The sequence below is a fragment of the Lycorma delicatula genome, chromosome 2 (assembly GCF_047948215.1).
Source record: "Lycorma delicatula isolate Av1 chromosome 2, ASM4794821v1, whole genome shotgun sequence".
In the NCBI taxonomy this organism is placed as follows: Eukaryota; Metazoa; Arthropoda; class Insecta; order Hemiptera; family Fulgoridae; genus Lycorma; species Lycorma delicatula.
In genome coordinates, this window is record NC_134456.1 from 69549611 (window position 1) to 69561890 (window position 12280).

The 12280-nt window shown below is 29.9% G+C and overlaps 1 protein-coding gene across 1 annotated transcript in view; it reads left to right on the forward strand.

Annotated features, from left to right (window-relative positions):
* LOC142318891 (putative ATP-dependent RNA helicase DHX35) overlaps positions 1–10817 on the forward strand; it is a 53639-nt gene extending 42822 nt beyond the window's left edge. Inside the window, exons 10-13 of the mRNA XM_075355525.1 lie at positions 5573–5697; positions 7325–7514; positions 9213–9366; positions 10597–10817. Coding sequence (XP_075211640.1) covers positions 5573–5697; positions 7325–7514; positions 9213–9366; positions 10597–10723 — 596 coding nt within the window. The 3' untranslated portion in view covers positions 10724–10817. The remainder of the gene's footprint in view (positions 1–5572; positions 5698–7324; positions 7515–9212; positions 9367–10596) is intronic.
* Positions 10818–12280: the final 1463 nt, after the last annotated feature.

A 12280-nucleotide genomic window follows, 5' to 3' on the forward strand; every position in this document is an offset into this window, starting at 1 on the left:
CCGGACGAAATAAATAATGCGACCGCACTGAGCAAGATTCCAGCATAGAATACTAGTACAGCCTCACCTTCCGGTTAGCGCTAGCACCCACTAGATCGCAGCACCGGACGGCTCGAAGTGGAACAGAACATACCGCCCACCAGTTATAATTACCTTAATTATAATTTTGTGATAACATACATGAAATGAAACTTAATATACAAACAAAGAGTATTTCATAAAATAATTATGTTAATGCCTGAGAAATCAGGGTCAGGTAAGAAGTTAAAGGAGCGAAAATTAAAAAATATCCAGGAGTAAGTGAAGTGGGATCAGATGTATGCCGCCCTCCATGACGGATAGGTATTGGCAACGTGGAATTGATTTCTTGCGAGGAAACATCTGACAATATACGATTAGTTTTATTTTTTAAATTATAAATAAAGCGATGACAATATGAAAATATGTTTAATATTCGTGTGAATGAAGAAAATGGTTTTGAAAGTTCTACAGCTTCTGTAGTTTGAAGAGCAGCTGAAAACACATTAGTTTTGCTAGACTTCTTCTCTTCCTTGAGCGAATCTGGCGGAATAATAGAAATGATAGGCAAATTGGATTGCCAGGCATTTTCCTCTATGTTTCAGAAAAGACGGACCAGTACACCAGAGTTGTGACAAGGTTAATGTATCCGGCATGCAACCACGTGACAGGATGTCTGCGGAGTTATCCCTTGAAGGAACGTGCTTCCATAAGCATTCCTTAGTTAGCTCTTGAATTTCGCAAACTCTATTTGCAACAAATACCTTCCATCGATTAGGAAGCGATGACAACCAGTAAAGTACCACTTGAGAATCCAACCAAAAGTGGTTTGAATCAAATCTTATACCTAAAATACACTTAACCTTATTGAATAAACGAGATAAAAGAAGAGCCGCATTCAACTCTAACCTAGGAATAGAGATTTGCTTGACTGGAGCAATTCTAGATTTTAAACACAATAAGTGGGTTTCAATGTGTTCATTGCTATCAGCAGATCTGATGAAAAGACATGGACCATATGCATGTGATTACTCGCATCACAAAATCCATGCAGTTAATAACTCTAACTAAAACTAATTTTAACTAATCTAGGAATCTTAAAATTACTTGAAGATTTGAGTTGAGAGTACAGAAAATTCCATTTTTCTGCTAACGGAGCAGGAAGAACTTCATCCCATTGAAGGTTAGCACACCATAATTCTTGGATGAACACCTTAAATGGAACGATTATAGGAGCAAGTAGACCCAAAGGATTGAACAATGAAAAAACAATTGATAAAACAGAACGTTTAGTGTAAGAAGTATTATCATCTTTTAGTTTGAATTGATAGATGAAATCATCACCTTGAGGATTCCAAAATAATCCAAGTGTCTTAATGTTTTCATCTTTGTCTAATTTGATGAAAGAATCAGAATTGTCCAACATATCTAGAACGTTGGAATGGCATTTATGTAGTGAAAGTCCATATTTACTAAGCAATAACGAGAACATCATTGTATAATTGTTTCAACTGATCGATGTTGTCACAACCAGTGAGCAGATCATCGACATAAAAATCTTCCTTGATTGATTGACAAGCTTTGAGGAAAGAAGGCTTCATTTTGATTAGAAATTTCAATCAAATATCTTGTAGCTAGAATACTTAAAGGTGCCAAACCATAAATAACTGTCTGCAAGTTGTATGGAATGATTGATGAGTTGGTATCATGATACTAGAGAATTCTTTGTAATGAAAAATCTTGAGGATTAATGCGAATTTGTCAATACATCTTTGGAATATCGCCTGATAGCATGTAGCTATGAGTTCTAAAACAAATTATAATCAAAAATAAATCTTGTACTACTGGACCTGTAGCAAGAATTGAATTGAGTGATCGGCTGTTTGATGTTTTTGCACTACCATCAAATACTACTCTTGTTTTGGTAGTGGTGGAAGATTCACGAAATACTGCGTGGTGGGGCAAATAAAAGGTTTCAGATTGGGCCTTACTCTGAGATGAATCTGCACGTTGCATGTGATCTAATTCTTGATATTCTTTCTGGAAATGGAAGTAGTCTTTCTTGAGTTTAGGATTTTTCTTAAATCTACGCTGTAATAAATTGAAACGATGTTTGGCATTTGCAAACGAATCTCCTAAAGTACAATTTTCCTTACGAAGAAGAGACACAACAAATCTGCCTCATTGATTACGAAAGGTATTTTCAATGAAATGTTTTTCGCTGAAAGATTCCTCTTTGGTTGGTAAACAATCGTCAATCTTTTCAGATCTCCAAAATAATTCTAATTGAGGGGAACGCTGTTCATTTCTAACAAAAAGTGATTGTTTTTCTGCTTACTAGGTATAGTAGGGATTTGACCAGAAACTATGAAACCAAGACGAGTTTCTTGAAGTATGGTATGATTGGAATTATGAGTTAATTGAACAGGCTTAAGCAACGAAAGGTAATATTGAGTTCCTAGGAGAATGTCAATTTGCCCAGAAATATTAAAATGAGGATCAGCAAGAAAAAGTTGAGAAGGAATTTCCCAGTCAGTTACGTTTATAAAATCATTACGTAACAGACCTATAATAGATGGCAGTACATGACATTTCAAATTAAAATTAAAGTCTTCATATCTAGAATTAATATTTAAATCAACACTTAACTTAGATTTAGTGACAACATTACTAATACCTGTGATCAGCATTAAAACAGGTTTGGTTTGAAGCCCAAGTTTAGCAGCAAACCTTTCAGTACAAAATGAAATCATTGAAGCAGAATCAAGTAACCCTGGCTTGGATGAAATTACCTTTTTTATCTGTAATGTTAAGTACAGCTGTTCCAAGTAAAACAGACTTATTAGGTTCTGATTTTAAAGTACAATATGAACTATTAGCTGAAGGAGCTTGATTCGGCTTAAAAGATTTAATTGCTGACTCTTGCAGCATTTTATCAAAATGAATTGGCATATGATGCTTCTGTGAGAATTTTTTACACTTACGATTACTTTGACACCTTTTTACAATGTGCTTACAATGTCTTAATCAATTAAGACATATTTTTTTAAGACATCGATGCAATAGATAGTTGCTAGTTTTACATAAGGTACACATAAAATGATTAGAATTATTTACTTAAAATAGATTTTTACTAGAACTAGGTTTTGAATAATCATATTGCTGCTAAAACCTACATCAGGCGGCTGTGGCTTTTCATTACAATGAATCGTGTCTGTGGATTCAAGTAGTTTACACTTACATTCTAAGAAAGAAATGAGTTGTTCTAACTTTGGATCATTATTTTCCAATGTTTTTTACCAGCCTCTTAAAGTATTTAAATTTAAATTTTGAGTAATTAACTGTATTATAATAAATTCTAAATAATCAATATTTAGATTCCTCAGTGCATTAATATTTGAATTAATTTGATCAATGAATTTAGATAAATTTTTAGAATTTTCCTTTTTTGATGGTTTCAGATTAATAATTTCCATAGCATGTTTAGCTGCAATTAGTTGTTTGTTGTCATAACAAGCCTTAAGTAAGTTTAAAGCAGTTTCATAATTTTCAGATGTTGATAAATTTTTTATTACGTCTAAAGCATTACCTCTTAAGAAATTTGTAAGGTAATAAAATATTTCAACATCGGAAAATTATTTGCGTTATGGACTAAACTATTAAAAAGATCAAAAAATTTATGCCATGTTCTCACATCACCGTGAAAGGGTGAAAGGACTCAATTTGTATAGGTTTTAATGTAATTTGATTGGGTTTGTCAGTTGTTTTATTTGACTCAATTGCGTCTGAAATTTTGAAAAGATTTTCTAGTTTTTTATGTTTTAATTTAAATTTATCAAAAATATTACCATATATGTCTCTATCCTGTAACTCTTTATCTGTTGCATTTTTATGAAATTCTATTTCAGTTGAACTTCAAAAAATGTTTTTTTGTATTCTAATAGTTCATTGAATTTTATAGTGAACAGATCATAATCGTCTGATTCAGAATTAAAATTATTAATGAATAATTTTAATCTTGCTATGCAGTTTTTCATAATACTCATTTCTTAATTAAATCTTTAAATTTCATTTTGACTTAAACTATGGTATTGATAGAGATAATATTAAATAAATTGATAATTACTAAATTACTATAAAATAATATTATTAAATTGTTTTCGATGATCAGAAGTTAAGTTAATAAAGTTGTTTTTCTAATGTATACTCGATATGACGTCATCTGCTGATATTGAACTTGCTTACTTGCTACTGTGAGTGCATATGTAACCCAGTATAGTTCTAACACATTAAAGTTCACAAAAAATTATTATTATTATTGAAGACTGACCTATTATAACTTAATATTATTGAAGATTCACCGTTTTGTAATTTGCGTATAACAACTACTGATATAATCTTATGCGTGTCCTGAATGTTACAAGTTATTCAAAACGTATTGAATTTTACGCATTTTATACTAATGCCCCTCGTACTCCTGAATATACACTGTCTGATAAAGATTAACAATCACAGTTTCTATGAAAGATTAAGTAATGCTATTTAACACTGCATATAATTCAAATTAAAAATACCATTTGATCCGGCGACTTGATCCAACCTTACGAATCCTGCCTTGCGAATTCAGCGACCTGATGATCTTATCTCTCTATCCGGCGACCATGAAACGTTGTTAGATCCGCCCCGCGATGACCATAAAAAGATATGGTAGATCTGGCCTGAAGGACCATGAAAAGATATGGTGGAATTTAGAGCTAGTGTGAACTGTATTTTTTGATGAGATGGTAGATGATGAAATGAAGCAACACTATATTCTTCTTGAATTGTTATATTTAATTTGTTGTCATCCTTGACATTTTAATGAATTACAATGGTTAAATTGAACTGAAGAATGTATGACACTTTAGTCATAATTGAACTTGAACATTATAAAAAAAATATGAGTCCCCTTGGACTGAAATGAAAACAAGACCGCACTGTGCGGGATCCTGACATAGAATATAACTAACACTAATTGTCCATCCGGACGAAATGAAAATACGACTGCACTGAGCGGGATTCTAACTGAGAATATAACTAACACTAGTTGTCCATCCGGATGAAATAAATAATGCGACCTCACCAAGCGGGATTCCAGCATAGAATACTAGTATGGCCTCACCTTCCGGTTAGTACTAGCACCCACTAGATCGCAGCACCAGATAGCACGACAAGGAACGGAACAATATATATATTTTAATATATTCTATATTTCATTGTCAGAAAGCTGTGAAATGATGCCATAGTAAAATAAATTATCGATACATTTATAAACAGTCACAAAATTGGTGCAGATAGTTTTCAGTACTTCATATTATTTATTTTTTACTGCCAAAAAGTTTAAATAATAATTAAATCTGTTGATAACAGGTTTCTGCATAATCAGTGTAATAACAATTAATGTAATGGTTAAAACAAAAGTTGAAATTGTAAATATATGAGAATACTCAAAGTTGTTTTCCCTTATAATATTATATTATAATTTTTTGGCTATTGCAATTTTTGCCCTGACCAGGAGATATGGGCTGCTCAGATGAAATAGCTAGTATTTTATCCCTTCTTCAAGTTCAAAGTGTGTTTATTCGTCCTTCATCTGGATCAGCAGCCATAAAAGCACGTATTGAACGTCGTAAATTTGAGGTATGTTTCATTTCAGTGTAATTATTCTTAATATAGGTAGATGTAATTGGATAGTTTTTTAAATATATTAAATTTTTTTAAAAAATCATAATTTTAATAAATTTGTGTAGTGAAAATAAAGAAAATACAAAATAATACTTCAGAATCAGTTACAATAATTTTGTATTTTTGTAATATATGTCATAAAATAAAAACTTTTATACCCATTATCAACTATCATGTACATTTGTTATTTCTGTTGTTATCATAAATGAGTTATTCCCTTTAAAAACTTTGTTATACTTTAATAGTTAGATACAGATTATAGATACCTAACCCCATGTGAACACTTCCACACATAAACTAATAAACATGATAGTGTGTGCTTAAATAAATTGAATTGTTTTTTACCTTGTGATAAAGGATTTTAGAGCCAAATAGGTTATACATAAACAAAGAAGTAAGTTATATATTTTTTTAAACCTTCTTTGTAATTAAAATAATACAAACCTCAAAGAACAGAGTAATTTAATAAGATTAAATTATTACTTTTATTACATTATTATTTACCTTGCTTAACCCAGTATCATTACTAGATTAAACAAGGTAATCTCGTAATCACCTGTTAAACTTTGAATACTCCTCTCACATGAATATTGTATACTGTTGTAAATATAAAGTGTACTGTCAGGTCATTAAAAACTCTTCCTGGTCATTTCTGTTGGAAGACAGGTTTTAACCGTATGTTCCTTATACAATTTACATTGTCAGTAATGCCAAGTCGTGAAGCCCAAATGGTTGTTCATTAATTTTTAAATTTGTATGTACAGTTTATTAAAACGTGTTCTTTTTATTACTATTATTATTATTAATATCATTCAGTATATCTAAATTATTTATATATATTATATTGTGTGCAATTTTCAATCAATTTTCTGCCAAATTGGAAGTTTCTGTGCTACTATTTTTAAAAGTCGTGAAATGTTAACTGTACATGGCTTTAAAGAATATGTTTGTTTACTGAAGCTAGTATACAACCAAACTGTTCATTACAAAGCTAGCCATTGTGCCAACTTTAAAATTCCTTCAATTGAGTATAAATTTACTGTCAGACTTAAATGAAATTCTTAAACAAAGTAATTTACACTTAATAAAAAACTGGTTTGGCTGTATATGTCAAGCCAGGCTTTTAAAGTGATTATTGCGTTATAATATTCCATAGTAATGTAACTCCAGATTTACAAACTATCAACAATTACAATAACTTTGACTTCTACTACCAAAGTAGCTTATACTACAAAGAATGACACCCATAACCAGTGTGATGAATATAAAAGCATAATACTAGTATTGATGTTTATTAACTATCATGTCTTTTGTTCTTCTGCACGTTTTTTACTGAAGAGACCAGACAATTGGGTTTGCTTTATCCGTGGGAAAAGGATAATTATGTTAAATGATGATTATAAATATATTTTGAAAAGTAGAAATATTAAACTACATGAAAAAGGCATGTTATTACTGAAAATTACATGTAAAATAGTAAAACAAAATGCGGCAGAATTAAGTATTTTATTTATAGTTTTTAGTCACTTTAGGAAAAATTTAAAGTCAAATATTTTTTAATTTAGTCATTATTTTGTTTTAGGTGTCAGAAGGTGATCTGCTTACATTATTGAATGTTTACAATGCATACAAAACTGTTCCAGATACTCAGTCTAAAAGTTGGTGTCATAATCATTTTGTTAATCATCGTGCATTACGCCGTGTTACTGAGATTAGAACTCAGATGCTTAAATTACTGCACAAATTAAAAGTTTCTGTAGTTTCATGTGATGGTTGGTACTTTATTTTGCTACAATAGCAGATTATTCTAAACTATGCCTTACTCAGATTAAGGTATAATTTAGATTAATCTAAACTTAAAAAAATTAAAATAAAATTTTAAAACAGATGTTCCTGAAATAATTTTTTTTAAAACATTTTTTATCATTTTAAAAATGAAGAAAATATAATTATGCTTAAAATTATTATTGATTGCTCAGTTACAGCAGAAGTTGTATAATTATAGGCTTGTATTTGCTAATTGAATTGTTAAACTTTTTTACCATTGCCAAATTCAGAATATAGTTGATTTTTAACTTTTCTTTTGACATACTTAATTAGTTTTTATATATATATATTTTTAATTATAGAAATCCTCTTAAATATGGAAGGCCAGTGAAATCAGTTTTAGCCCATCATTGTCTAAAACTGGTCACAAAATTAGTTTATTGGAAACAATAGTGACACAGAAACTTCATTGTTAAACATCAATGAGAAACTAATATCTAATGGCTTTTTTGAATTTTAAATTAAAAATATTTTTGAGAAAATTTCCAATCATAAGAACATTTAACAATTACCCGTTCGTTAAATTTTTAGATGGAATATCTCTGGTTGATGCATGGTTGTCTTGACCTATTTGAGATTAGTTTCTTCTATCCAGCCTATTTTAGAGGTCTGCATTAAGTCATTGACATTTCAGTAGTTTAGAGTTTTTAAGCTAAATTCATGCTTTCTTCTGGGATTGCCTAAAATAACAACAGATGTTTGTATTTTTTACTAAAAACACTACTTAAAGAACTTGTTTTGTATTTTGTTAGTAGTGGTAATTTTTTATTTTTGTTAAGTATTATTTTTATTGTTGTTTTGCTTTCTTTTAATTTATTTATTATTTTTTTTTTTTTTACTTATTTTCTTATACATATCTTTTGTACTAATTATATTTTTTTAGTTAATTGAAAAAGACATCTAATGTTTAATTCTAAGAAAACAGTTTTTAAACAGTTTTTGTTTTCTGATTTAACCCAAAAATAGTCAAAATATGGTATGTTTTCAGTTATTTCTGATCCTATTGTATTAAGATGCCTATTAGATATTTAACAGAAATTGTTTAATTTTGATGATGAGTCTAATCTGTATCATAATAATGTCAAAAACAGGACTACCTCAACAGTAATTAGGGTACCTGTTTACATTAGGCAAACACCCATCCATGTAGGGTGTCCATTATATCCAGGTAGGACTGAACTGGGAACATGGGCAGAAATCAGTAAAGTTTGCTTTAATCAGATAAAATCTGAAAATTTTTAAAAGTTGAGAAACTTAACATTATTTTAAGTCAAAGGAGCGAATGAGGGGCTTAGGTTTTTCATCTTGTTTTTCTACTTTATCCTACAGCACTAGTAGTATCCATCAGAAATTAACCCTGATTTGCTTTTATTCTTCTGTCAATTCTCTTTCAGTAATCATGGATTGTCATCAGATTTTTTCTTGTATTTTTTTCAGTTTTCCTACCTACCTCTTTCATGATCTTCTTCAAGGGTGTTTTCCATTTTCTCATTTGTTAACTTTCTTAGCTTCCCTTTAGTCTTTATCCTTATTATATGCCCAAACCAACCATATGTTGAATTTTCCATTCATTATTCCTAATTCAAACTTCTTTGTTTATCTAATTAAAATAGAATTGTGATTAATATCATTTTAATCTATAGGTGATACAAAGAAAGTATGTCGAGCAATAACAGCTGGATTCTTTCCTAATGCTGCTTATCTACATCATTCTGGAGTATATCATAGTATTAGGGGAGAAAAACAGTTGTATATTCATCCAGGATCCGTTCTATACACATTGGAACAACCTCAGTGGTAAAAATTGAAAAATTAATTTATATTTTATTTATATTAAGTTTTCCTTAATACTGATTTAATTTAAGGTTAAAAGGTTTGTAAATAAACTTTTCAATATTGTTTTTTTCACTTAGCATAATTTTCATTTTTGTTCACTTGCTTAACACAAAATGATGGAGAGTATCTTTAGACATTTATAAAATGATTGCTGTATGATAAATATTAAAAGTACCTACTGGTAATGCACTGCAATTTTAAATCAATTATATACTGTAGTCAACCATAACGTTGTTTAATATAGTGTAGGACTAGCCCACTGGTGTGGTGGTCAATATTGCTGGCTACTATACAAAAAAAAAACCTAGGAATACCTATGTAGCTAATCTAATAATTTATTTGGACATCTTAAATTTATGTATTGTCACTAGGCTTTTGCCGCATTAGTGGTATAATTAATTGTCATATAAAATAATAGATAATTTTTTGATTTAAAATTTTTTCATGTTCACAGCACATCGTAAATACATTAAACTAAAGAAAAGGTAATGGAGTATTGTTTTTAAGCATAACTAACAAGACATTATTTTGTTTTAAAAAATTACTGTTACTTTTCACGCAACTGCTTAAAAAGGAGTGTAATGTATTTAGAGTGTATTTATGTATGTTTGTTCCACTGTAGCAGCTCAACGGCTGAACCAATTTACATGTATAACCCACTTTGGAATACTTACATTACTGGGAGTGATATAGGCTCTAAATATTGTCACCAAATGGCTTCGGCGGCATGTGGCACTGTATAACCTTGTAGTGGCCCTGAGAGGGGCTGTTATTGTTGTCAATTGGCTTCGACAGGTCGATGCTAAATGTGTTAAATTGTAAAGATCATATTTTAAAGTAAGTAAGAGATAGTGTACATGAGATAACATAAAACACTTTTTTTTTAAATAAATTTTAGAGATTTGGCCCTGCATCAAGATGGTAAAGATTGTAAACTGCTTCCTCTTACAACCCAATAGTTCCATAACTCCTGAAATGCTTCAGGGAGTAACATTCTACAATCTCTGGGGTTGTGAAGTAGAGTAAAGTTGCTGATTGGATTTCTTGAAGTTAGTACCATTATAATTGTAGTGCTAACAGTAAGTAATACTTTCTGAGCAAATTGGTAGTAGAAGATTTAATTTTTTTGTGTATATGTTATTTATTAATTTAAATATTCCTTAATCTCCTTTAAAATTTTGCTATTTACAGGCTTTTATTTTGTGAAATTTCACAAACTGATAAAATATACATGCGAGAGTGTACATCTGTAGATCCTAGTTGGCTGGAAGAGCTTGCACCTCATTTTTACCATAAAACATTTGACCAGAGTTGCTGAAGAATACCTCTACATTGTATTTAACTAGATTATAAAGTTTCATATACTTTTTAATAAATTTTATAATGTAAACCAATAAAAGAAGTCATATGAATTTAATGTAGTGATCTTTTTTTATTTCCTTACCACTTACTAATTATTTTTCTTATTAATTAAAAAGTGGCAATTATTTAAAAATCTAATATTTATTCCTCTTCTTTCGTAATTTGCTGCATATGTATTTCTCAGTAATTGTCATCATCTACATTCTATTTTGTTTAGTTAAACTTTTGCCTCTTTCAGATTATTAGTTTTTAGTTTGTGTTCTTTACGTATTGCTATAAAAGTAATATTAAAAACATGAAACTAATATCAAAAAATCATTGAAACAAAAAAAAAATTAGGTTCTTTAAATTTTTGACCTTTTAACAACACTTCTTCAAAACAAACATAAAGTAATGATAATAATAATTTTAAGAATTGATTAATTTTTTATTTACTCTTTTTTGCAAATTGTAAGTTTTAATTACTTTATTTAAATTACTGGTAAAGAAACTGCCATCCTTTTGAAAAAGAACAATTCACACGAAAATCAAAGGTGAGAAATCTGTGTCTTGATAAAGTTAGAAAAGGGCTCAGGGAACTGATGTTAAATAACAATTTTTACTATGAAATAAAGCTATCTAGAATATCTTTTTTACCCTTAAGTTTTATAATTAATTTTTTTGTAGCCTTTTGTGTAAGTATACTTTGAATATCACAATAATTCAGGCTATCTATTTCATTATTATTATTATTATCTTTTATAACTGCGTAGGATCACTTTAGTCAGTCCATTATCCAAATCTCTTCGATGGGACTGTTTGGGTCTTGCAATCCTCCCAGTACTTTTTCATTCGTTCCATTCTTTGTGCCCTTTCTTGTGTTGTGAGTTTTTTCTTACGATTGTGAAACGAGTGTTTTTGTTCTTGATTTTCTTGTTTAATTTTATCTTTATCTGTGGTGTCTTCTGGTGTAATTTCCTTCAAATTCTCTCTTATTTCTCTGATCCCTCTGCATCCTGTCTTGGTGTTTTACAGGTCAAGATTGTACTGTACTAGCTGTTTTCAGAAGTCTTGAAACTTGCATTCTCATGATATGCACAAAGTCTATCATAATCTTAGTCTCCTCTTACACATGGTACCAGTGACAGGTTCTAACTCTTTATACAAGACTGTTGTGCACAATCCACCACTGCCCGTCTTTCTGATGCTTTTTATTGATGAAAGTTCTTTCAATATCCTGGAGTCTGCCTGCCTTTGATTGTTCGTTCAAGTGGAAGAGTGTTTCTGCTGCATAAGTGGCTTCTGGTTTTGTAACTGTGTTGTAGTGTCTTATTTTTGCATTTATTGATAGGCATTTTTTATTGTAAGTGTACAAGGTTAATTTTTGAGCTTTAGACTGATTTGTTTCTTCTTTTTTGGATCAAGGTTTTTTCATTTAAGTTTATTATTATTTCTCCGAGGTATTTAAATTGTGTTACTATTTGATTTTTATTACCGTTTATGTTTACTTCTTTTAAATGTGTTGGTTTTAGGA